This window comes from Lepus europaeus, chromosome 12 (assembly GCF_033115175.1).
Source record: "Lepus europaeus isolate LE1 chromosome 12, mLepTim1.pri, whole genome shotgun sequence".
NCBI lineage: Eukaryota > Metazoa > Chordata > Mammalia > Lagomorpha > Leporidae > Lepus > Lepus europaeus.
This window is the reverse complement of record NC_084838.1, coordinates 98,131,221-98,154,555: the sequence shown is the minus strand read 5'-3', so window position 1 is coordinate 98,154,555 and position 23,335 is coordinate 98,131,221. Positions and strand designations below refer to the sequence as shown.

The following is a 23,335-nucleotide window of genomic DNA, read 5'->3' as shown; positions in this document are numbered from 1 at the left end:
GACAAGGGCAGATGGCCAGGGGAAAGCTTATCCGAGACTAGAAGGATGAGGAGGAGTTAAAGGTCGGGGTGGGAAAGGCAGGCTCAACTCCAGGCAGGCAGCACACAAACTACTCATGGTGCCACTAAAGGTCCTGTCACCCAGATGGAGAAGAGTGGCCGATGAGAGAGACGAGGTCAGCACAGCCCAACGTCCCTTGCAGGCTCTGCTTAAACATCTAGTCTTTATCCTAAGGAGGTGGTTAAGGAGGCATAAATGCACACACACACACACACATACAACATTTGGGGGGGGGGGGGCAGCAACAGTCCATACTTGAAGGTCACACCAGAAATGAGTAAGGGTAGAAGCTTCAAGGTGCACGCCGCAGTCTAGCTGACATTGGCAGCCCCAGAAATAAAAAGCGAAAGGGCTCAAGAGCTTTTCAAGAGACCAGATCTAGAAGGAGTTACTGCTGACAAGATTGAGGGCTGACTGAATCTGAGGGGGTAGCAAGAGTGTGCACTAGGTTTCTGGTTTCAGAAACTGGTGGAAAGGAGATGACATTGAATGAGAAAAAACACACGGAAACATACCAAGGTGAAAGCAGGGGAGAGTAAAGCTGGTGAGGTCGGTTTTGAATTAAAGTGAATCCTAAGTGCTTTTGAGACATCTACGTTGATATTAACTAAGAGAAGTTAGGAGCACAGGCTCTGGGGTCTGCCAGTTCCCAGTTATTTATCCCTGGGCAAGTTACTTAACCTTCCTCACACTCGCTTTCCAACTCTGCTGAGATACTAACTGTCTCAAACTCTCTGGGACTGGGAAGATCAAGTAAAGCTTACAACACAAATACCTCCTTATCATCATCCCTTCTAATGTATTTAAAAAAAAAAAAAAAGGCTTAATTCAGTGTATTTTTCTTGCTTAAAAACCCATGTTGTAGCCACAGCTGGAGCCTGGGTCCTCTGCACAGACACTCTCTGGGAGTCTCTTTCCAGAGATCAGGGCCAGGACAGGGCAGTTAGCTGTAGGTTCTGGATATGGCATCAAAGGTGGCCCTGGCAAAGCTGCCCAGGGTGGCAGTACAGGCCCTGGCCGAGGCATAGCAGTCATCAATGCCAGCCTACCACAGCAGCTTCTTGGAGACAGGGCTGAAACGATGCCAGTGCCTCTGGGAATGGAAATGAGGCACACCAGCACAGAGCCACAGCATCTGCAAGGCTCAGTGTGGGGTCTGCCAATCTTGTTCCCCTAGCAGCTTGGCCAGGATGATGGCTCCTGGGATGGCAGTGGCTACCTCCTTAGAGTATTTCACACCCAGGCTGACATGACCATTGTAGTCCCTCATGGCTACAAAAGCCCTGAACCTAGTCCACTGGCCAGCCCATGTCCGCTTCTGCACTGTGCAATCTTCAAAGCCTCATCCTTGAGGGACATCCCCAGAAAAAGGCAATGATCTCAGACTCCCCGATGAGCACGGAGGAGAGCTAGATCTCCTTCAGGGACTTGATCTTTATGTCCTTAACCCAGTGGCCCAGGCTGGTGACAGGGAGCTACTCCTTGTCCTTGGCCTGGCCTCTGGCGAGCTCCATGGCTGCAGCCCAGATGTCGCTGCTGCAGCCTCCCACTCCAGGGCCCTCAGAGCCTCTGGGCCTTCCTGCTGCACTGGCATCATCCATCATTTGGTGTTCTCTTGGAGAAGAAGGAAAGGTTAAGGAAAAAAAAGAGATTATTTATTTATTTAAATGGTAGAGCAAAAAGGGAGCAAAGAAGAGGTGGGAGGAGAGAGAGAGAGAAATCTTTAATCCACTGGTTCATTCTCAAAATGGCTGTGGCAGCCACTTCAGGGCCAGGCCAAAGCCTCCCTCGTGGGTGGCTGGAGCCCAAGTATTTGGGCCATCTTCCAGTGCTCCCCAGGTGCATTAGCAGGAAGTTGTCTCGACATGTAATGCCAGCGTTGGGAGCAGTAGCTTAACCCTCTGCGCCACCACGCCAGCCTCTAGCATGAAGTCCGGATGGAATAAGTACTAAAGTGTTACCATAGTATGTGCCAGATGTGACACTGCCGGCAGCATTATGAATATGCAAAGTGTCACCAAAATCCACTAAATCAGTTACCTCCAGCAGTTTTGGAACTTTCATACTGAAATTGACTATTTTACTACAACTTACTTTCCATTGGTTTCTCATGATTATATTTAGGAATCTTTAAAAGAAAATGATGTGTGTGAAGAGTCTACCTTATCTATACATATCATTTTCAGCCAGTATGGGGCCTATGAAATGCTATAGAAAATCCCTGGTCTTCATTCAACATTGAATCTTGTGGAACTCTGACCATACCCAGGAAAGTGATGTCACTTCACATCACATTTCACCATTTTTCTGAACTAAGGTCAAATCAAAGAAGTTTAAAAGTCTTTTACATTCTTTTACAAATTAACTGTTCTTATTTCTTGCCTATTAAATCATTCCCTCTAGGCCAGGGGTAGAGAAACTTTTTTCTGCCAAGGGCCATTTGCATATTTATAACATCATTTGTGGACCATATTAAATTATCAACTTAAAAATTAGCCTTCTATAGACTTATCGTATTTCAAGTCCCACTTGCGGTTGCCTTGGCAAGACCAAACCAAATGATTTTGCAGGTCGTAGACAGCCTGCAAGCCAGATGTTTCCCACCCTGCTCTAGGACACAGTGTCCTGCTCCACATTTTCCTGATCATGGTGTCCTGGTCAGTGAAGACGTACTTAGAGGCTTTTTCTCATATACTTCTTACACATATCTTAGAAGGCTACTTGTTATTCTTTGCATTGCTTTCATTTGTATTTCATTCCTAATCACATGTTGTAAACACTTAGAAAGTTTAGTGATATTTTACTTAATATTTTCCTGGTAAACTTCTGTACTATTAATAGGTTTAATTAGTTGTTCTCTTCAATTTTCTAAGCAACTCACCAATCAATATCTAGAAATACTGGCAGGCACATTTTCTCTCCAATGTTGATTTTTAATTTCTCATTTCCTTCTCTTGTCACCTCATTTTGGCAAGGATGGCAAATCCAGTATAGGATACTAACAAAATAAGTTTCCTTATTTTTGTCAATACCTTTAATAACAACGCTCCTATTATTTCATCATTTGGTTATGTTGGCTAAAGGTTTCTTAATAATTTTTATAAAGTTATGAAAATTTGTCTCCTCATCAAATTTGCATTTTAAAAAGGCCACTCAAGTTATAATGTAAAGAAAGGATTAAAAGAAACTAAGAGCATACTGAGGGAACACACACCAATTATAAATACAGATGTAAAAATCCTCAACAAAATACAAGTTAAATAAACTTCACCCAAGATGCATGGGTTACAAGTGTAACAGATTTCACAATTTTTCAGATTTTGAAGATGCACACACATGTATACAATGATGTATCTTGGGGCTGGGACCTAAGTCTAAACACAAGATCTGTATATATTTCATATATAACCTCAAAATAGATCCTGAAGGTAATGTTGCACAGTATGTGTATTTTTTATTTCATATGTAACTTCAGAATACAGCCTGAAGGTAACTTTATCCCTGTACTGTGCCGGGCACCTCTCACACAAGGCAGGTGTGCAATTTCCCACCTACAGTACCATATCACTGCTCAAAAAGTTTTGGATTTTGAAGCATTAAGATATTGGATTTTCAGGATGGTGATTCTCAACCCAATGCAGCATATAAAGGTGCATACACCATGACCAGGTGGGATTTTTAACCTAGGAATGCAAGAGTGTGGCTCAACAAACAAATCAAAGTAATAAATCACATAAATAGGAATAAAGGAAAAATTCTTACAATCATATGATCCTCTCAACTAAAGGAGAAAAAGCATTTGACAAAATCCAACACCCTTTAAAAGAGTAAGCAAACACTACATACAACAAACTAGTAATACACAGGAGGTTTCATAACTCAACAGGATAAAGGGCACTGGTAAAAAAAACTGAGCTCAACAATTAAAAACTGAAAATCTTTCCCCTAAGATAAACAAGGAGAATGTCAGCTTTTACCACTGCTATTCAGTAAGGTACCGGAAGTTCTAGCCAGGGCAATTAGGCAAGAAAAAGAAGTGAATGGCATCAGATTAGAAAGAAGTAACACAGGCAGCATTTGGCAGAGCAGTAACACACCACCTGGAACACCCACATGCCCTGCTGCAGTACCTGGGGTCAGTTCTACTCTCAATTCTACCTTTCTATTGGTGTGTACCCTGGGAGGCAGCAGGGAATAGCTCAAATGGTTTGGTCCCTGCCACCCACATGGGAGACCCACACTGAGTTTCCAGCTCCTAGCTTCAACCTGACCCAGCCCCAACCACTGTAGAGGTTTGGATAGTGAACTAGCAGCTCATGCTCTCTCTCCGCCCCACCCCCCTGCGCCATTCAAAAGGAACACAAGCTTGGGGCCTGCACTGTGGTACAGCAGGTTAAGCCACAGCCCATGACGTCAGAAATCTGAGCTCCAGTTGGAAACCTGGCTGCTGCACTTTAGCTCCAGCTCACTGCTAATGCGCCTGGAAAGCAGCAGAAGATGGCCCAAGTGCTAGAGCACCTGCTACCACATGGGAGATCTGGATGGAGTTCTGGCTCCTGGCTTCGGCCTGCCTCAGTTCTGGTCGTTGCAGCATTTTGAGGACTGAACCAGTTCTCTCTGTCTCTACATCTCTCTCTCTCTCTCTAACTCTGCCTTTCAAATAAATAAATAAATCTTGAAAAAGAATAACATAATCCTATGTAGAAAAAAAACTCCCCAAAAATACAAAAAAAAATACAGCACTAGTAAATGAATTCAGCAAAGTCACAATAATACAAGATCAGTATACAAAAAATCAATTATACTTACATATGGTTACAATGAATAATCCAAAAATGAAATCAGAAAAATTCAATTTGCAATTGCATCAAAAATAACAAGAATTGCACTTTTCAGTTCAGCAGATAAGAAGCTAGAAATCAGCCCTCAGTCCCAAGTAAGAAATTCAACAAACTGAAAAAACAGTATCTCTTCTTAGATCAGAGAAATGGCACCACAGGACTTTCTGTTGACCCCAAATGTGGAGAATCAATGGTCTGTCTGGGCAGAAACCCAGAAGCAGAAGCCCCTGCAGGGACAAGTGGGGGTAGGTGAACCTGAACCATAACTGACAGATGGCTGAAGGTTCACCGTGGACATGGCTGAAAGGTAAAACCTCCGCGGGGACCTCACCACTGGCTGCGATAAGACTCTCTGAGCTTGAGGATACCGCAATAGAAATGGCCAAAGCAGGAAAACAAAGAGGAAAAAAAGACTAATGCAAACCTAACAGGGTCTCCAAGAACAGCAGGACAGTTATGAGAGATATAACATACATATAATGAGAATTCCAGAAAGTGAAGAGAGAAAGGTGCAAAAGAAATTATTTGAAACTATTTCCTCAAATTAATAGCAGACACTAAATCAATCCCAGGAAGCTCAGAGAAGACCAAGCAGGATAAAGGCCAAGAAAACTACTTACCTAGAGAGAGAGAAGACAAGGTAAGAATTACATCCAATTTCTCCCCAGAAGACACCAAAAGAAGATGCGACTGGAGGCAAATACAGTCAGCCATGCACCTTGGTCAACCAGAGACCACATACACAAGTATGACAGTGAACTCATATACTGGAGCTGAAAATTTCCAATCACATGGCCAGCGCCCTGGCTCACTAGGCTAATCCTCCGCCTGCAGCACCAGCACACCAGGTTCTAGTCCCAGTTGGGGCACTGGATTCAGTCCCGGTTGCCCCTCTTCCAGTCCAGCTCTCTGCTGTGGCCTGGGAGTGCAATGGAGGATGGCCCAGGTCCTTGGGCCCTGCACCCACATGGAAGACCAAGAGAAGCACCTGGCTCCTGGCTTCGGATCAGCGCGATGCGCTGGCCACGGCAGCCATTGGGGGGTGAACCAAGGGTGAAAAGGAAGACCTTTCTCTTTGTCTCTCTCTCTCACTGTCCACTTTGCCTGTCAAAAAAAAAAAAAGAAAGAAAAAAAGAAAATTTCCAATCACCCAGTGATGGCATGGTCTCTGTATCACTATCACAGCACAATGTATTACGCATACGTCTGTGCTAAAGCTGGAATAAACAATGCTACCATGCTGCCAGCCGCACAAAAATACAGCACATACAATTATGTATGCTGTCTACTAGTTGATCATGATAATAAACTACTGAATGGCTTACATGTTTACTAAATTACCCTTTCTATCATTATTTTAGAAAGTGTACTCTCACTTATAAAGAAGTTACTGTAAGACAGTATGCTGTGTATGCAGGCGGCAGTCTCAGGCACATTATGTTTACCTTGTCTCTTGACTGCACGTATTCGCTTGTGCTTGATTTAATCTTGTGAGGTTTTCTTCTTCATGCTAATAGATGCCATACCTATACCATATAGCCTTGGCATGTAATAGGTTGAACCACCTAGGTCTGTGTAAGTACACACTATCAATGTCTGGAAAATGCCAAAATCACCTAACGACACATTTCTCAGAATATGTCCTGCAGTTAAATGATGCATGCCTGTATATAAGGTGTTGAAGGAGAAAAAAAAAACCTAGAATTATGTATGTTGTAAAATTACCCTTCCAAAGTGGAGGAAAAGTAAAGCCTTTCTCAGATAACTGGACGTTGAGGGTAGGGCAGATGCCTGGCACGGCGGTTAAGTTACCACTCAGGAGCCCACATCCCATGTGACGGAGTGCTTCATACAAGTCCTGGTCACTGGGACACAGCAGACGAGGGATGAAGAACTTGGGCTCCTGTCACCCATGTGGATGACCCAGATTGAGTTCTGGGCTCCTGGATTCAACTTGGTCCAGTCCTGGCTGTTGCAGGCATGTGGGGAGTGAACTCAAAGATAGGAGACAGATCTTTCTATCTCAATCTCTCTTTTAAATAAAATTAAAATAAATTTAAAAATTTTTTAAAGATTTATTTATTTGAAAGAGTTACACAGAGAGAGAAGGACAGGCAGAGAGAGAGAGAGAAGTCTTCCATCCACTTGTTCACTCCCCAATGGCCGGGGCTGCGCCAATCCGAAGCCAGGAGCCAGGAGCTTCTTCCAGGTCTCTTGGACCATCTTCTACTGCTTTCCCAGGCCATTAGCAGAGAGCTGGATTGGAAAAGGAGCAGCCAGGACTCAAACCGGCACCCATAGGATGCCATAGGATGCCAGCACTGCAGGCGGCAGCTTTACCCGCTATGCCACAGCGCTGGCCTTAAAAATTTTAATGGAGGGATCTGTTACCAGGAAACTTGCCTGTCCTGCATAAGAAATGTTACAACAAACTCTTTAGAGAAAATGAAAATTATATAGGTCATTCAGCTCTACATAAAGAAAGGAAAAGCACTGGAGCAGAAATAAGAGTAAAATAGAAACTTTCATAGTACTCTTAATTGATATAAAAATTTGTCGATGTGCTAAGGCATTGTAAAATGGAGTAAGAAATTAGGAATATTTTGTTATTATAAAGTACCTGTAACAACTATATAATAAATATGCAGATACTAATCCAATTATATCAATTTGAATGTCAATCATGTCAAGTTGAATCAGTATCACTTAGAACAGTGAAGACAAAGCCTGTCGGAGTGGATCAAGAAATACAACCAAACTACAGATTATCTATAAGAAACACAACTTAAATATTTCGCATGCATATATATTAAAAGTAAATGGAGGAGTAAACCAGTGGATAAAAGATCTCTCTCTCTCTCTCTCACCCCCTCTGACTCTCAAATAAATTAATAAATCTTTAAAAAAATAAAAGTCAGGACAAGGCTGTGGCATGGAGGATTAAAACACTGCCTGCAGTGTTGGCATTCCATATGGGCAACAATTCCATTCGAGTCCCAGCTGCTCCACTTCCAATCCAGCTTCCTGCTAATGGCATCTGGGAAACACCGGAGGATGGCCCAATTGCCTGGGTCCCTGAACCCACATGGGAGACTCAGATTAAGCTCCTGGTTCCTAGCTTTGGCCTGGTCCCAACCCCGTCTATTGTGGCCATTTGGAGAATGAACCAGCAGATGAAGATCTCTCTCCTCCTCTCTCTCTCTGTCACTTCCTATCTCTCTCTGTAACTCTGCCTTTCAAATAAATTTTAAAAATAAATATTTTTTAAAAAAAGTAAATGGAGGGCTGGCACCGTGGCTTAACAGGCTAATCCTCCGCCTTGTGGCACCGGCACACCGGGTTCTAGTCCTGGTTGGGGTGCCGGATTCTATCCTGGTTGCCCCTCTTCCAGGCCAGCTCTCTGCTATGGCCCGGGAAGGCAGTGGAGGATGGCCCAGGTCCTTGGGCCCTGCACCCGCATGGGAGACCAGGAGAAGCACCTGGCTCCTGGCTTCAGATCAGCGCAATGTGCCGGCCGTAGCGGCCATTGGAGGGTGAACCAACGGCAAAAAGGAAGACCTTTCTCTCTGTCTCTCTCTCTCCCTATCCACTCTGCCTGTCCAAAAAAAAAAAAAAAAAAAAAAGTAAATGGAAAAAAATGTACCATGCTAACACTAATCAAATAAAAGAGGAAGTAGCTATATTAATTTCAGACAAAGCAGACTTCTGATCAAGGAAAGTTCTCAGGAATAAATATGGATATTACTTAATGGAAAAGCAGTTAATTTTTCAAGAATAGAATACTGAAGAATAAATTTAATCAGTAAAGTTCAACATCACCCTGAAAACTATGAAACATCATTGAAAAAAATTAAAGATGACCTAAATAAAAACATTTTATGTTCACAGAAGATTTAATATTAAGATGCAACACTCCCCAAATTGATCTATTTACCACAATTAAATTCAAACTATTCAAACTGCTTTTTTTTTTTTTTTTTTTTTTTGGCAGTGGACAAACTGATAAACAAGGACCCAGAATAATGAAAAACAATTTTGAAACAGAACTAAGGTGGAGGATTCGCATTTCCTGATTTCAAAATTACAATGAAACAATGTGGTACTGGTATAAGGACAGAAGTATAGATTAACAGACTAAAAGGAGAGCGCAAAAATAAAGCCTTACACTTACAAACACTGGGTTTTCTATGAGGATGCCAAGATAATTCAATAGCAACAAAACAGTTTTTCAACAAATGGTGGCAAGAAAAACTAGGTTAGTAAAAGAATGGAGTTGGACACTTTCCTCTACACAAAAGTTAACACAAAATGGATAGAAGACACAAATGTAAAACTATAAAACCTATAGAAGGAAAAATAGGTACAAATCTTCAGAGCCTTGGATTAGGCAACAGTTTCTCAAATACAAAATCAAAGGGCAGATGATCAGCACGGGGCTGAAAACGCCACGTGGGGTGCTCACATCCCACATCAGAGTGCATGGGTTCAAGGCCCAAGCTCCACTTCTGAGTCCAGCTCCCTGACAGTGTCCACTCTGAGAGACAGCAGCTGGTAGCTACAGCACTTTTGTCTCAGCTATCCTTAGGGGAGATCCGGATGGAGTTCCAGGCTCCTGCCTCCCATCCACTGTGGGCATCTGGAGAGTGAACCAGTGGATGGAAGACCTTTGTCTCTGTCTCTCTCTCCTATTTCTTCTCTTCATTTCAAATGAGTAAAACGTAAATATGTGTGTGTGTGTGTGTATAAAACACCAAAAGCACAAGCAAAAAAGAAGAAAAAGATAAATTAGATTTCACCAAAAGTGTGAAGAAAGTAAAAAGAAAGTCCACAGAAGAGTAGAAAATATTTGCAAACCATACAGCTGCTAATAGCCATGTTATAAACAATTCTTTTTTTTTTTGGACAGGCAGAGTGGACAGTGAGAGAGAGAGACAGAGAGAAAGGTCTTCCTTTTTGCCCTTGGTTCACCCCCTAATGGCTGCTGTGGCCGGTGCATCGCGCTGATCCGAAGCCAGGAGCCAGGTACTTCTCCTGGTCTCCCATGCGGGTGCAGGGCACAAGGACCTGGGCCATCCTCCACTGCACTCCCAAGCCACAGCAGAGAGCTGGCCTGGAAGTGGGGCAACTGGGACAGAATCCGGCACCCATAAACAATTCTTACAACTCACAACAAAAAAACAAAAAAAAATCAAAAAACTGAATTAAGAATGAGCTAAGACCTTGAACAGCCATTTCTCCAAATATAAACAAATGCCTAGGAAGCACTTGAAATAATGTCCATGGTTAGTCATCAGGGAAACAGAAATCAAAATCACAATGCATTTTCACTTCACACCCACAAGGATGACTTTCACAATTTTTTGCTTAAATAAGAAAAAAAAGTGTCTAGCAAGGACAGGAGAAACAGGAGTTCTCATACATCGCTGACAGAAATGTAAATTGACACAGCTGGCTAACGAAAACACACTGGGGTTCCTCCAAAAGTAAAATATAAAATTATTACAATACAATTAAACAAACTACACACAAATATTCAAAAATATTCATAATGTCCAAAAGAGTACAGTCATACAGTAGAATATTCTTCAGCCACAAAAAAGAATCAAGTACTGACATACCCTGTAACACAGAGAACTTTGAAAGTACACTGAATAAACAGACAAGACACAAAGAGTATTTATTGTGAAATTCTATTTCTAGGGTGAATCAATAAAGATAGAAGATAAAGTGGTTTCCAGAGGCTGAAGGGAGAAGGGAGTAAGGAGGGACAGATGAAGGTATCTGGGTGTTTGTTTTGGAGTAATGAATATGTTTTAGAATTAGAGATCAATGCTGAGGTAAAACATGGTGAAGTGGCTGGCACTATGGCATAGCGGGCAAAGCTGTCGCCTGCAGTACCTGCATCCCGTATGGGTACCAGTTAGAATCCTGGCTGCTCCACTTCCAATCCAGCTCTCTGCTATGGTCTGGGAAAGCAGTGGAAGATGGCCAAAGTCCTTCACTTCCGTGAAGAAGCTCCTGGCTTTGGCTTGGTCCAGCTCCAGCCATTGTGGCCATCTGGAGAGTGAACCAGCAGATGGAAGGCCTCTGTCTCTCTGTAACTCTGCTTTTCAAATGAATAAATACACCTTAAGAAAAAAAAAAAAAAACATGGTGGAGTAGGTGCTGTGGAAGTGGGTTAAGTTAATAAGCAATGTGGGAGACAGCAAATGATGGTTCGAGTATACAGACCCTGCCACCCACATGGTAGATCTGGATGAAGTTCCTGACTCCAGCTTCAGCCTGACCTAGCCCTAACTGCTGCAAGCATTTGGGTTTCAACCAGTAGACGGAAGCTCTCTTGTTCTCGCTCTCTGCCTTCCAAGTAAATAAAATAAATAAACCAAAACTTTTATTTAAATGGTAGATAAACAAAAGGCTAATAGGACACTTGAAAACGTTAAAATGGTCAATTTTGGGGCCAGCGCTGTGGCACAGCAGGTTAAAACCCTGGCCTGAAGTACCGGCATCCCATATGGCACCGGTTCAAGTACTGGCTGCTCTACTTCTGATCCAGCTCTCTGTTATGGTCTGGGAAAGCAGTGGAAGATGGCCCAAGTCCTTGGGCCCCTGCACCCACGTGGGAGACCCAGAAGAAGCTCCTGGCTCCTGGCTTCGGATCGGCGCAGCTCCAGCCGTTGTGGCCATCTGGGGAGTGAACAAGCGGATGGAAGACTCTCTCTGTGTCTCTACCTCATTCTGTAACTCTTTCAAATAAATAAAAATAAATCTTTGGGGCCGGCATCGTGGCACACTAGGTTAATCCTCCACCTGTGGCGCCAGCATCCCATATGGGCACTGGTTCTAGTCCTGGCTGCTCCTCTTCCAACCCAGGTCTCTGCTGTGGCCTGGGAAAGCAGTAGAAGATGGCCCAAGTAAGTGCTTGAGTTCCTGCACCCGCATGGGAGACCCAGAGGAGGCTCCTGGCTCCTGGCTCCTGGCTCCTGGCTCCTAGCTCCTGGCTCCTGGCTTCGGATCAGCGCAGCTCCAGCCGTTGCAGTCATCTGGGGAGTGAACCAGCTGATGGAAGATCTCTCTCTCTCTCTACCTCTCTGTAATTCTTTCAAATAAATAAAAATAAATCTTTTTTAAAAATGGTCAATTTTGTGTTATGAAATTGTCACATCAATTTACCAAAAAGAAGGCAAATTGAGGCTACTGCAGAGATGACAGTACCTAAGTTTCAGTTTTTAGTAATGAAGATGAGCAGTAGACCAAGTCCAGGGATTTGCTGAAGTTGGTACTAATGTAGGATAAATAAGCAGGAGACTGCTGAGCTAGAAGTCACAAAGCCCCCATGTAATTCTATCCTCCTACTTATCAATCAAAATGCCCCCTTTCCCAGGATGCATCTGCTTCATCCAGGACCTAGAGGGGATGCCATGAAAATATAGATACTGAGCTCCACATGGAACTTGTGAAGGTGCCATATAATTCTCAGATGGCTCCATTCCTGGAGAGGCACCACCCCAACTCACAAAGGAGGCCAACAACTCGGAGGGAGTCTCGCTTCTACTGCAGACCATGGCTGGAGGGCTGCCAAGTGTTCTTTCCGCCTCCCCTCCACCACCCCTACTCCCTTCAGGCAAACCCTCTGCCCCACTGCCCACTCCTGATGGGTATCTCTCTGTGTGAGGCAACCCATGCTCACATGTGTGTATGTTCACTTTCTCATCTTTTAAATAAATTTTATCACTTTGTGCACCTTATTTGTGTCAGAACTTAGCATGCTTGTCATTGTGCATGAAAACAGCCTAGAGTAAAAAAAATTAATACCCTTTCAACCACAATATCAACATAATTATTATCAACAATATTATAAGCATTATACATATTTAATTTTGAGGTAAGACATTTAACAATTAAGATGAGAACAAAATGCAATTATCATAAACCTTGATGATAAAAACAAAGTTATAAATGCTAGCAACTGGGGCAGGCATAGTGGTACAGCAGGCTGAGCAGCTACATCCCTTATCAGAGTGCCTGGGTCAGAGTGCCACCTTGGCTTCCCTCCAGGTTTCCTGCTAATGCACACCGTGGGAGGCAACAGTTGAGGGCTCAAATGCTTAGATCCCTGACACCCATGCAGTAAATCTGGATGGAATCACCAGCTCCTACCTTGGCTTAGCCCTGGCTGCTATGCGAATTTGGGGGAGTGACCAGGCAGGTGAAGATATCTACCTATCTAGCTCCTCCCTCCTCTCTCAGCTCTCTCTCTTCCCCCTCCTCCCTTCCCTCCCTCTCACTCTCTCCCGTTCACATAAAAAGCAACTTAAACTAATAAATTCCAGAAACTGAAAAGCAGAAAACAAAATAGAACAGCACACATCTCGTCTTACACCAACAGGAGACCCAGATACTGTCTATAAAAATAATATAGGTAACACAAGTCAGAGAGACAATGAATTAAACTATCATTCACAGCAGTCACTCAGGAGATGTTTCAAATCTTTAATTCTGATGAAATGGCATGAAAGTAGGATGCTTTTTTCTTTACATTTCAACATGACTGTGTATAATTTCCTTACTTTAAAAATTTTTGCAGAGGTAGGCATTTGGCACAGCAGTGAAAATGTTGCTCTAGGGGCAGGTATTGTGGCACAGCTGGTAAAGCCTCAGCCTGCAATGCCGCATCCTACATGGGTACCAGTTCCTGTCCTGGCTGCTCCACTTCCGCTCCAGCTCTCTGCTAATGGCCTGGAAAGCAGCAGCAGATGGCCCAAGTCCCTGGGCCCCTGCCACCCACACAGGATACCAGGAAGAAGCTCCTGGCTTCTGACCATTGTGGCCACCTGGGGAGTGAACCAGTGGATGGACCATCTCATCTCTCTCTTTTTCTGTCTCTCCCTCTCTCTGTAACTCTGCCTTTCAAATAAATAAATAAATCTTTAAAAAAAAAAAAATTCAGCTTGAGTCTCCCACATTCCATAGCAAAGCACCTGCACTGAAGTCTTAGCTCCACTTCCCATTCCAGTCTCCTAATGCACAGCTGAGGGCATTAAAGTGATGGCTTTGGTGCTTGGGTCTCTGACACCCAAGTGGGAGACTGAGGTTGAGTTCTGTGTAGCTGTCTTCAGCCTGGGTCAGCCCCAACTGTTGCCGCCACTTGATGAATGGACCAATGGATGGAAGACCTCTGTCTGTTTCTCTATCTCCCTCTCTCTCCTCTTTTCAAATAAATATAATAAATAAGATTTTTTAAATTAACAATAAATTTAAAATTCTGCAAATTTCACTGATTCAACTATTACTTAAGAAACTATGTAAACTATGTAAAATCACTGACAGAATACTTTTGATAAACCTCATAAATAATCCAGGTCCCTGAAAAACTGGCAAAGTACTGTAACATACACTGAGAATACACTGAAATGACTTGGAACTCCTTCACCTGAACAAAATGAGATGTGCACAAGACTTTCAGGAATTTTTATATTAGCCAAACCTTAGAAACAACTTGGAAATTCATTACGAGATGATGACTATAAACCTTGAGAACACAAAAGAATTAAATAAAAAGCAAAAAGCACCCTCTAAGAGAAATGAAATTACTATTTCAGGCTGGGAGAGATAGAGGTAGACAAGCACTCATAAGATACCTTAGGATAAAACCCTCCGTTTTTATTATCCAGAAAATAGGCAAGGGAGCAGGGGGAATGACCCAGGGCTACGCTTAACCAAAAATGTTCAAGTCCTACTGGCAGAGATTTTGTAGAACTCCTCTTAAAAAAAAAAAAAACACAGTAGAAGTGAACAAATAACACATATCATGTTCCTATATAGGAAAAAATAATCTCACAAGTATCTCCCTTATTTAAAAATTCAAGTTCTGAAACTATACATGAAGATTCGAAAATTTATGTAGAAAAATAACAATGGAGGAAGAGCACAGAAAACAAAAAAGAAGAACAGTGGTGTAGGAGGGAAGAACCAGCTCTATTATATATTAAAACACAACACAGCACTTCAGGAATTAGAGTAACATTGGAGCACAACACAGGGATACTGAAACAGAATCAAATGTTCAGATGAAATTTAGTTTATAATAAAAGTGTAATTACAAGACTTTCAAATCAGTGGGATAACAAGGAGTAAACAGCGTTGGGACAGCTGGGTACCGACTGGAGAAAGACAAAGGATTCAGATCTCACCTTGCACTGCCAGGATAATTACTTCATTATTACCTTGCTGGTTCCAAAACAGTGATGTTCCACCTCCATTCTCCCATTAAAAACAAGTCTCTCTCTCTCTCTCTCTCTCTCTCTCTCTCTCTCTCTCTCTCTCTCTTTCCTCACACACACACACACACACACACTCTTACTTTTGAGCATCACAGATTCCTTATTCAAAGTGCTAAAAGCCATTACCACCACTATACATTTCCATGCTCACATCACCCTATCTAGAGCCTGGGGGAGCCTTTATAAGCCCCTTTCTTTGACCTTTAGTACTTGAGCACTCCTGGACTGCTGACCCAAAAAGATATCCCATGTTCCCCTTTACGCTTTCCCTGTAGCAGACCTGGCAAACTGTACTTAGAACCCATGACCCAGGGATCAGCTCCCATCACTGCTTCTGGAAGATTATTTCTTTTAGACCCAAAATGTATATTATATGATTAACGCACTCGGGGTTTTTAGATTAGAAACCATGACTTCATCCTAACAGCTCTAACTCAAATGCAGCAAAACAGGATTCTTTCTTATCTTCCCTGGTTACACATTTGTACTTTCCTTCCTTCCATCATGATAGCAAGCCTGGTCCCCATGACAATGTATTTTCCCATCTGATCTACCCTACAATAAAAACAGCAGATTAATTACTATATACATACCACTGCTAACAAACCTACTAAATAAATTTCAAAACTCTTTTTGATTCATAGTTTTTAAGTGACCAAAAAGATAACAATTTCTTCAAAACAGCAGCAACCATGTATTAAGTAATTATACCTTACAGAAAAGAGAAGGCAGACAGCAATGACACAGGGGACAGGAGGTAAAAACTGACTGCTCTAATATTTTTACTACTAGGAAGCAGTATAGTGTTGCTTGGAAGTGGACCTGAATTCACTATAAATGTACATTGCAAGTTCTAAGGTAAGCACTAAAAAAAAAAAAAAAAAAGACATGCTAAAATATGAGAAAATAAAATAATATGAAATGCTTGATGAAAACCAGACAAGGCAGAAAAAGAATGGAAAACAGAAAAAGGAGAAAAAGAAACAATAATACTGAAAGAGACTGTCAGAGCAGTCAAGAAACAAGACCCAATACACGTCACACCTGAGAAACCCACTTGAAATATAAAGATGCAGACTGAGTGAAGAAAGCCAGAATCGCGATTTGATAGCTATATGAACTCAGAGAGCGCTCACTTCAGAGCAAATGGACTCAAGGATAAAGAGGAGCGTTACACAAGGAAAAGGGGGCGCTCCTCCAATAATACATAACAATCTTTAATGTTGCTGCACTTAACAACGGACCATACAATTATGTGAATTAAAAACTAAAAGAACCGTAAAGAGAAATGGACAAATCCACTATTACAGGTGTAGATTTCAATGTACTTTTTTTTTTTTTCTTTTTAGGACTGGCAGAGTTAGAGAGAGAAAAAGGTCTTCCTTTTCCTTTGGTTCATCCCCAATTGGCCGCTATGGCCGGCGCTGCGCCAATCTGAAGCCAGGAGCCAGGTGCTTCTTCCAGGTCTCCCATGCGGGTGCAGGGCCCAAGTACTTGGGCCATCCTCCACTGCCTCCCAGGGCCACAGCAGAGAGCTGGACCGGAAGAGGAGCAACCGGGACAGAATCCGGCACCCCGACCAGGACTAGAATCCGGGGTGCTGGCACCGCAGGCAGAGGATTAGCCTGGTGAGCCACAGCGCCAGTATCAATGTACTTCTATTATTAATTGACAGATTCAGTGGGCAGAAAATCAGGAAGGGTAAAGTTGAAACACTTCCAACTATCAACTAGATCTAACCGCATAGTGGAGCAAACTGAACACAGAATACTTTATTCAACAGTTGCAGAACACATTTCTTCTGTAGCTCACAGCGAGCATTCCCAGAGATCACATTCTAGACCAAAACACACCCAAACTATTTAAAAGAAAAGAAATCATAAAAAGTGTGTTCTCAGACCACAATCAAAATAAGCTACAAACCTTTTAATAGTTGGCTGGAAATACCGAAATACTTGGAAATTTTAAAGGCCCTTATAAATAATATATAAATAATATATAAATAAATAATGATGAAATAAGTCTTGGGAGAAATTTTTAAATATTTGTAACTAATTGAAAATTAAAATAGATATAAACCGAGGCCCCGGGGTGGCCGGGAACGCTGTCGGCAAGGATCCAGCAAGCAGGGGCCATGTTGACCACAGCGCTGCTGAGCTGTGAATAAAAAAAAAAAAAACAAAAAAAAAGAAAATTAAAATATAACCTAAAAACTTGTGGGATGTGGCAAAAAGTACTGCTTAAAGAAAAATTATACTACTGGATGCATGTATTAGGAAGATCAAAAGTCAATGATCTAACCTTCCACAATAAAAAACTAAAAAAACTGAATTCAGGCCAGCGCCAGCTCACTAGGCTAATCCTCTGCCTGCGGCACCGGCACCCCCCCCCCCCGGGTTCTAGTCCCGGTCGGGGCACCGGATTCTGTCCCGGTTGCCCCTCTTCCAGTCCAGCTCTCTGTTGTGGCCCGGGAGTGCAGTGGAGGATGGCCCGAGTACTTGGGCCCTGCACCCGCATGGGAGACCAGGAGAAGCACCTGGCTCCTGGCTTCAGATCAGCGCGGTGCACTGGCTGCAGTACACCGGCCGCAGTGGCCATCGGAGGGTGAACCAACGGCAAAAGGAAGACCTTTCCCTCTGTCTTTCTCTCTCACTGTCCACTCTACCTGTCAAAAAATAAAAAAATAAAAAGAAACCTGAACTCAGTAAGCAGGACAAAAAGAAATAAAAATTAGCAGAAATCAATAAAGTTGAAAACAAGAAATTAATGATAAAATCAACAAAACCAAAACGTCTTTAAAAACTTCAGTAGGTTGTTAAGCCTCTAGCCCGACTTGCTGCAATCACTAATATCAAAAATGAAAAGGGTTTGGTCATCACTCCTGAATCCCACGAATACCATAAGCATAATAAAGAAATACAAACAATTCGATGGTCACAAATGATCATTTAGATGAAATGGACCAATTCTTTGAAAGATCTGATGTACCACAACTCGTACAAGGAGAAAGAACGCACAGGCCTGTATCTACTAAAGAAGTTGAATCCATAATTAGTAAGCGGAATAAGCATTCGGCACAGTGGTTAAGACCACTGCATTCTTCATCAGAGTGCCTGGATTTTGAGTCTGGGGTCTGCTTTGGATTCCAGCTTCCTGCTAATGGAGATCCTAGAAGACAGCAAGTGATGGCTCAAGTATTTGGGGGAGACCCAGAATGAGTTCCTGACTCCTGAATTCAGCCTGATCCAGCCCAGGAGCTGAAGGCATTGAATTAGCTGAACCAACACATGAAAGATCGATCTATCTTTCTCTCTCTCTCTCTCTCTCTCTCTAGTAAAAAATAACTTGGGAATTAATAAGCTTCCCAAAAAAATGGCTTCAGAAACAGATGACTTCACAGATAGGTTCTACTTAAATATCAAAGAAATGATCCCATTCCTCTTCAATGTCTTCGAAAAAACAGAAGCAGAAAGAACACTTCTTAACTCATTCCATGAGGTTGGCATTATCCTCATACCAAAACCAAAGATATTACAAGAATGAAAAACCAAAGACCAGTATCTCTCAAAAACATGGATGCAAAAATTCTCAACATAAAATTAGCAAATCAAACCCAATCATATATAAAAACAATCATATACCACAACCATGTGCAATTACTCTAAGTATGCAAAACTGAGTCAATAGTTGAAAATCATTTAACATACTCCATCACATCAGCAGACTAAATAAGAAAAATCATATGATCATGTCCACAAACTCAGGAAAAGCATTTGACAAAATTTAACAAAGAAACACTCTACAAACTACAAAAAAAAAGGACCTTCTCCAATTGATAAAGGCAATCTACAAAAAAAAAAATCCCTCACTAATGATTGATGATGAAAGTCCTAATTCTCTTCACCTCTCTCCACCCCACCGCAAGATCAGAAGCATGACAACAACGCTGGCTCTCCCTACTTATTTTCATGTTTAGTTATTTGGAAGGCAGAGCAACAGAGAGAGAGAGATCTTCCACCTGCTAGTTCACTTCCCAAACGCCCGCAGAAGCTGAGGCTGGGTCAGGCCAAAGCCAGGAGCAAGCAACTCCAGCCAGGGAACGTCTTGGACTCAGGTACTTGAGTAAGCCTTGCCTCTCAGGCATATTAGTGGGAGGCTGGATCAGAAATGGAGAGAGGACTCAATCCCAGGCACCTTAAATGGGGCAGAGCTATCCCAAGCAGAAACTTAAACTGCTGAGTCACAACACCTCCCCACGCTCATTACTTTTATTCAAATCTGTTACAGAAAGCCCTAGTAGAAAGAAAACAAGAAAGAAAGAAAGATATTCAGATTGAAAAGAACAAAATACCATTATCATTATTTACATGCTACATGTCCTTGTATATGCAGAAAACATTAAGAAGTCCACTCAAAAAACTATTAATATCAGGGCTGGCACTGTGGTGCAGGAGCTTAAGCCTCCACCTGCAACACTGGAATCCCATATAGGGGCACTGGTTGGAGTCCTGGCCACTCTACTTCCAATCCAGCTCTCTGCTAATGGCCTGGGAAAGCAGAAGAAGATGGCCCAAGCTTGGGCTCCTGCACCCACATGGGAGACCAGGATTGAGTTCCAGGATCCTGGCTTCAGCCTAACGCCACCACAGTCATTACAACTATTTGGGGAGTAATCCAGCAGATGGAAGATCTCTCTCTCTCTGTTTCTGTTTCTCTCTCTCTCTCTCTCCTTTTCTGTCACTCTGCCTTTAAAAGAAGTATCCAAAAAGAACAAAATATTTAGGAATAAATTTAACAAAAGCAGCATAAAATCTGTACACTGGCTGTAAACCCAGTCTGAGGCTCCTCTATCCCTCCCGGCAGCTGAGAATGCCAGTTCTGGACCGGTCTCCTGTAAGACAAGATTGCTACACCAGTAGTATCCTTGACCTCCTGGTACACTTTATGCTGCTTATTGCTGGTTCCACGGTACAGCGAAGCACAGGTATCGATAGCCAACTCTGAGAAAAGCCTGGGCCAGTTTTCCTAAGACACTATGATGTCCTAAATCACTGACTCCTACATTTTAGATAACCTGAAAACATCAGGATTTACTAAATTACCTTCTATGCTCTGGTACCTCCTCTTTTGGCTCATTCAGATCCTAACTTAAAGACTTTCCTGGACATTTTGTGTAAGCTTACTTTCGATCTGCATTCATTTAAAACCAAAAATAAATAAATAAATAACAAAACCCCAAAATACGGTGTCTCCTACTAGCTGTACTTGCAATTCCTTTGCATCCAACATACTGTTGCATACTATTATATCATTTCAGTTACATACTAATGTAACTGAAAACCCAGCACAACCAAGCTTACCCGAGATGTGCCATCCACAGCCCTAACCACTCCAGCGGCAGCTAGCTCCCGGCTGGCTTTCACTATGCTACCTGACACGCTACAGGACAGTCCCCTCTACCTCAGGGTACTTCCCAAATGCACCACACAGGCTCCCGTCCCCTAACCTCGGACCAAGCTCCTGTCCATCTGAAAGAACAAACAAGTAAGGGATGAAATATCTCAACCTCCTCCAGCGGGATGGATACTGGGTGGCAGTGCGTATGGATCGCATCTGATCTTCACAGTAACCCTATCAAGTTGGCGTTACCTTTCCTATTTTACACGACTCGAGTGGAGGCACGGGGAGGTTGCCCAAGGATTCTCCCTAGCAGCAACATCCACGGCTTACTGAACGATGCCTTGCCCTTCTCCCTGGTAAACGCATCTTCACAGCCCTTTGCTCTCACCAAGCCTTTAAAGTTTGCACAGCCTATTAATCCCCTGGCTCTTCACTACGCTAAAAGACGCCATCGTGACTCACTCATTTCTCACTTCTGCTTTAGTGACAAAGGTGCTCGATGCATGCATGTCCACACCGAACACCTGGTCCTCTGTCGTACACCGGGCGAGCTGCTATTCCGCCCAGGGGGACCCCAACACTGCAAGCGAAAGGGACCGACCCAAGTACTCCCTCCGAATCTTACCCTCTTTATCGGGTCGCTAATGTACCCGTCCCTTCCAGGCTCGTGGCCCAAGGGCAAGTTCAACATCACCCACATACCCCAAAGCGCTCAGAACCGTTCGCCTAGAGTGGAACAGTTCCCCAGGGACTAACTTTCTCGGATGAAACGGACAAGAGGACAGCGTCACGTCCGAGATCTTTGGGAACCACGACGCGCGTTCTCACTGCAGCTTCCACAACTCTACCTCCAAACACCTGACCTGACCCAAAGCCGCCCCACGGCCAAGCACAAAACCTGCGAGCCAGAACGGCCCGCCAGTGCAGTGACCTTGGCTCGTCTGGAGCGCAGAGCGCACGCTGCATCCCTCAAGCCGGCCGCGCCGAACCGGCCAAGGCTCAGGGAAGCCGCTCGCCCGGACGCGCCCGGGCATTCACTGCACCGACCAGGGGCAACACCACACGCCCGCAGCCGGCAGGGTGAAGGTGGGGGTGCGGGTGGGGGCGGGGCGGGGCCCGACCTTGCGGCGGGTGCGGAGGCCGAGCGCAGCCGCCCCCGCCCGCGGCTCCACGCCGCCCGCGCCCCTCACCTCGATTCTCCTCCTCCAGGTGCCGCACCCGCAGCTCTTCCTCCGTTTTCGCCTCAGAGTTGTAGCCCCTCCTCGGGGCGGGACCCCTGGCCACAGGCGCCCAGCCCAGTGCCCCGATCGCCGGCCCCACGAGCCGGCCCGCCCAGGAGCCGGGCAGCCGCAGCCCAGGGCCCAGCTGCGCGCAGCCAGCGGCCACCCAACGGCCGCGGCCGGCCTGCAGAGCGCCCAGGGCCCCCGGGGCCGCCGCCACTGCCGCCGCCATGTTGTCTGTTTACGGCGCGGGCCCGCCGCTCCGCTCCGCCCCAGCCCGGCGCAGCTCGGCCGCGCGCCCGCGAACGCGCACGGCGCCCCGCCCCCGGCCACGCCCCCTCGGCCTGGCTCTCAGGCCCGCGCGGCGGTGCGGCCTCGGCGCCCCCGGGCCCTGAGACCTGCTTCTGTGTGGCACTGGGCAGGCCCCCTGTTCCCTGATCTGTCCGGTGCGGAGGAGGACGAGTTTTCCAAGGCTTTCGGATACTTAGAGGGAATATATTCCCTTTAATATATTCTGAGAACTCCCCGAAGGGAGTCACCTCCCCGCACCCCCTACCCCTACCCCGGGGTCCCTGTGCTAGGTGAGACGCCAGAGCGACTTAAAATGCTTTGCCTCCTCGGGTTTGGCTGAAAGTGTGGCCGCTGCGTGAGGGGCTCTGCTTTGCACCCGTGTCTCAGAGCCCGAGGCTGTGGGTTAGCCATGCCTGGACAGCAACAGCGGAGAGTCTACTCCCTGGGTCCGCCAGCCCACCGACTTCTGCAGGTGCACTGGACCTTCCCCGAGGTAGGAGTCTTGATGAGTAGTAGCCTGGGGCCGCCCCGTGGCCTCGAAGGTTAAGCAGCTGCCTGCAGTGCTGGCATCCCATATGGGCTCCGGTTCAAGTCCCAGGTGCTCCACTTCCGGTCCAGCTCTCTGCTGTATCCTGGGAAAGCAGTAGAAGATGGCCCAAGTCCTTGGGCCCCTGCACCCGCGTGGGAGACCCGGAGGAAGCTCCTGGTTCCAGGCTTCCTGGGGGTTGACGCTATTTGGGGAGTGAACCAGTGGGTGAAATCTCTCTCTCTCTCTCTCTCTCTCTCGCTCTCGCTCTCGCTCTGCTTCTGGCTCTCCTCCTGACTTTCAAGTAAATAGTTAAAAAATAATAAAAATTTAAAAAAGGAAAGGGGTTCCTCCAAACCATGGACTGAGGTGGGATTTGGGACAGGTGGCTCGTGCAGGAACTCCATTTCACTGTAGTGTGGAAGTCACCAACTAGCTTTGAATCACCTGTCCCTGTATCAGGAATACCGTTTGGAAAATGTCCTGCTATGAGCATATTCCGATTGCCCATGTGCTACGTTTTTGAGAGCTAAGCACAACTTTCCCCAATGCTGTGCCCCCAGCGTTTGCCCAAAATGGCGAGAAAACACGGAAGGAATGGCATTCCGGTGTCTGCTGTGGGAATGAGTCTGAAGGCGCCTTTCGTTGCATCTTAGGTAAAGTACCCGTGGCGGTTCTCTTAGAACAAGGAAAAGCATTGCTTTCCTTGTACCT

General features: G+C 44.6%; 1 protein-coding gene and 1 pseudogene across 1 annotated transcript in view; both read right to left on the bottom strand.

Annotated features, from left to right (window-relative positions):
• The window catches only part of AUH (AU RNA binding methylglutaconyl-CoA hydratase), a 168,015-nt gene extending 145,979 nt beyond the window's left edge, over positions 1–22,036 (bottom strand). The window contains exon 1 of the mRNA XM_062208586.1: positions 21,775–22,036. Within this exon, the coding sequence (XP_062064570.1) occupies positions 21,775–22,036 (262 nt within the window). The remainder of the gene's footprint in view (positions 1–21,774) is intronic.
• On the bottom strand, positions 449–1,664 carry LOC133771897 (small ribosomal subunit protein uS5-like; annotated as a pseudogene).
• Positions 22,037–23,335: the final 1,299 nt, after the last annotated feature.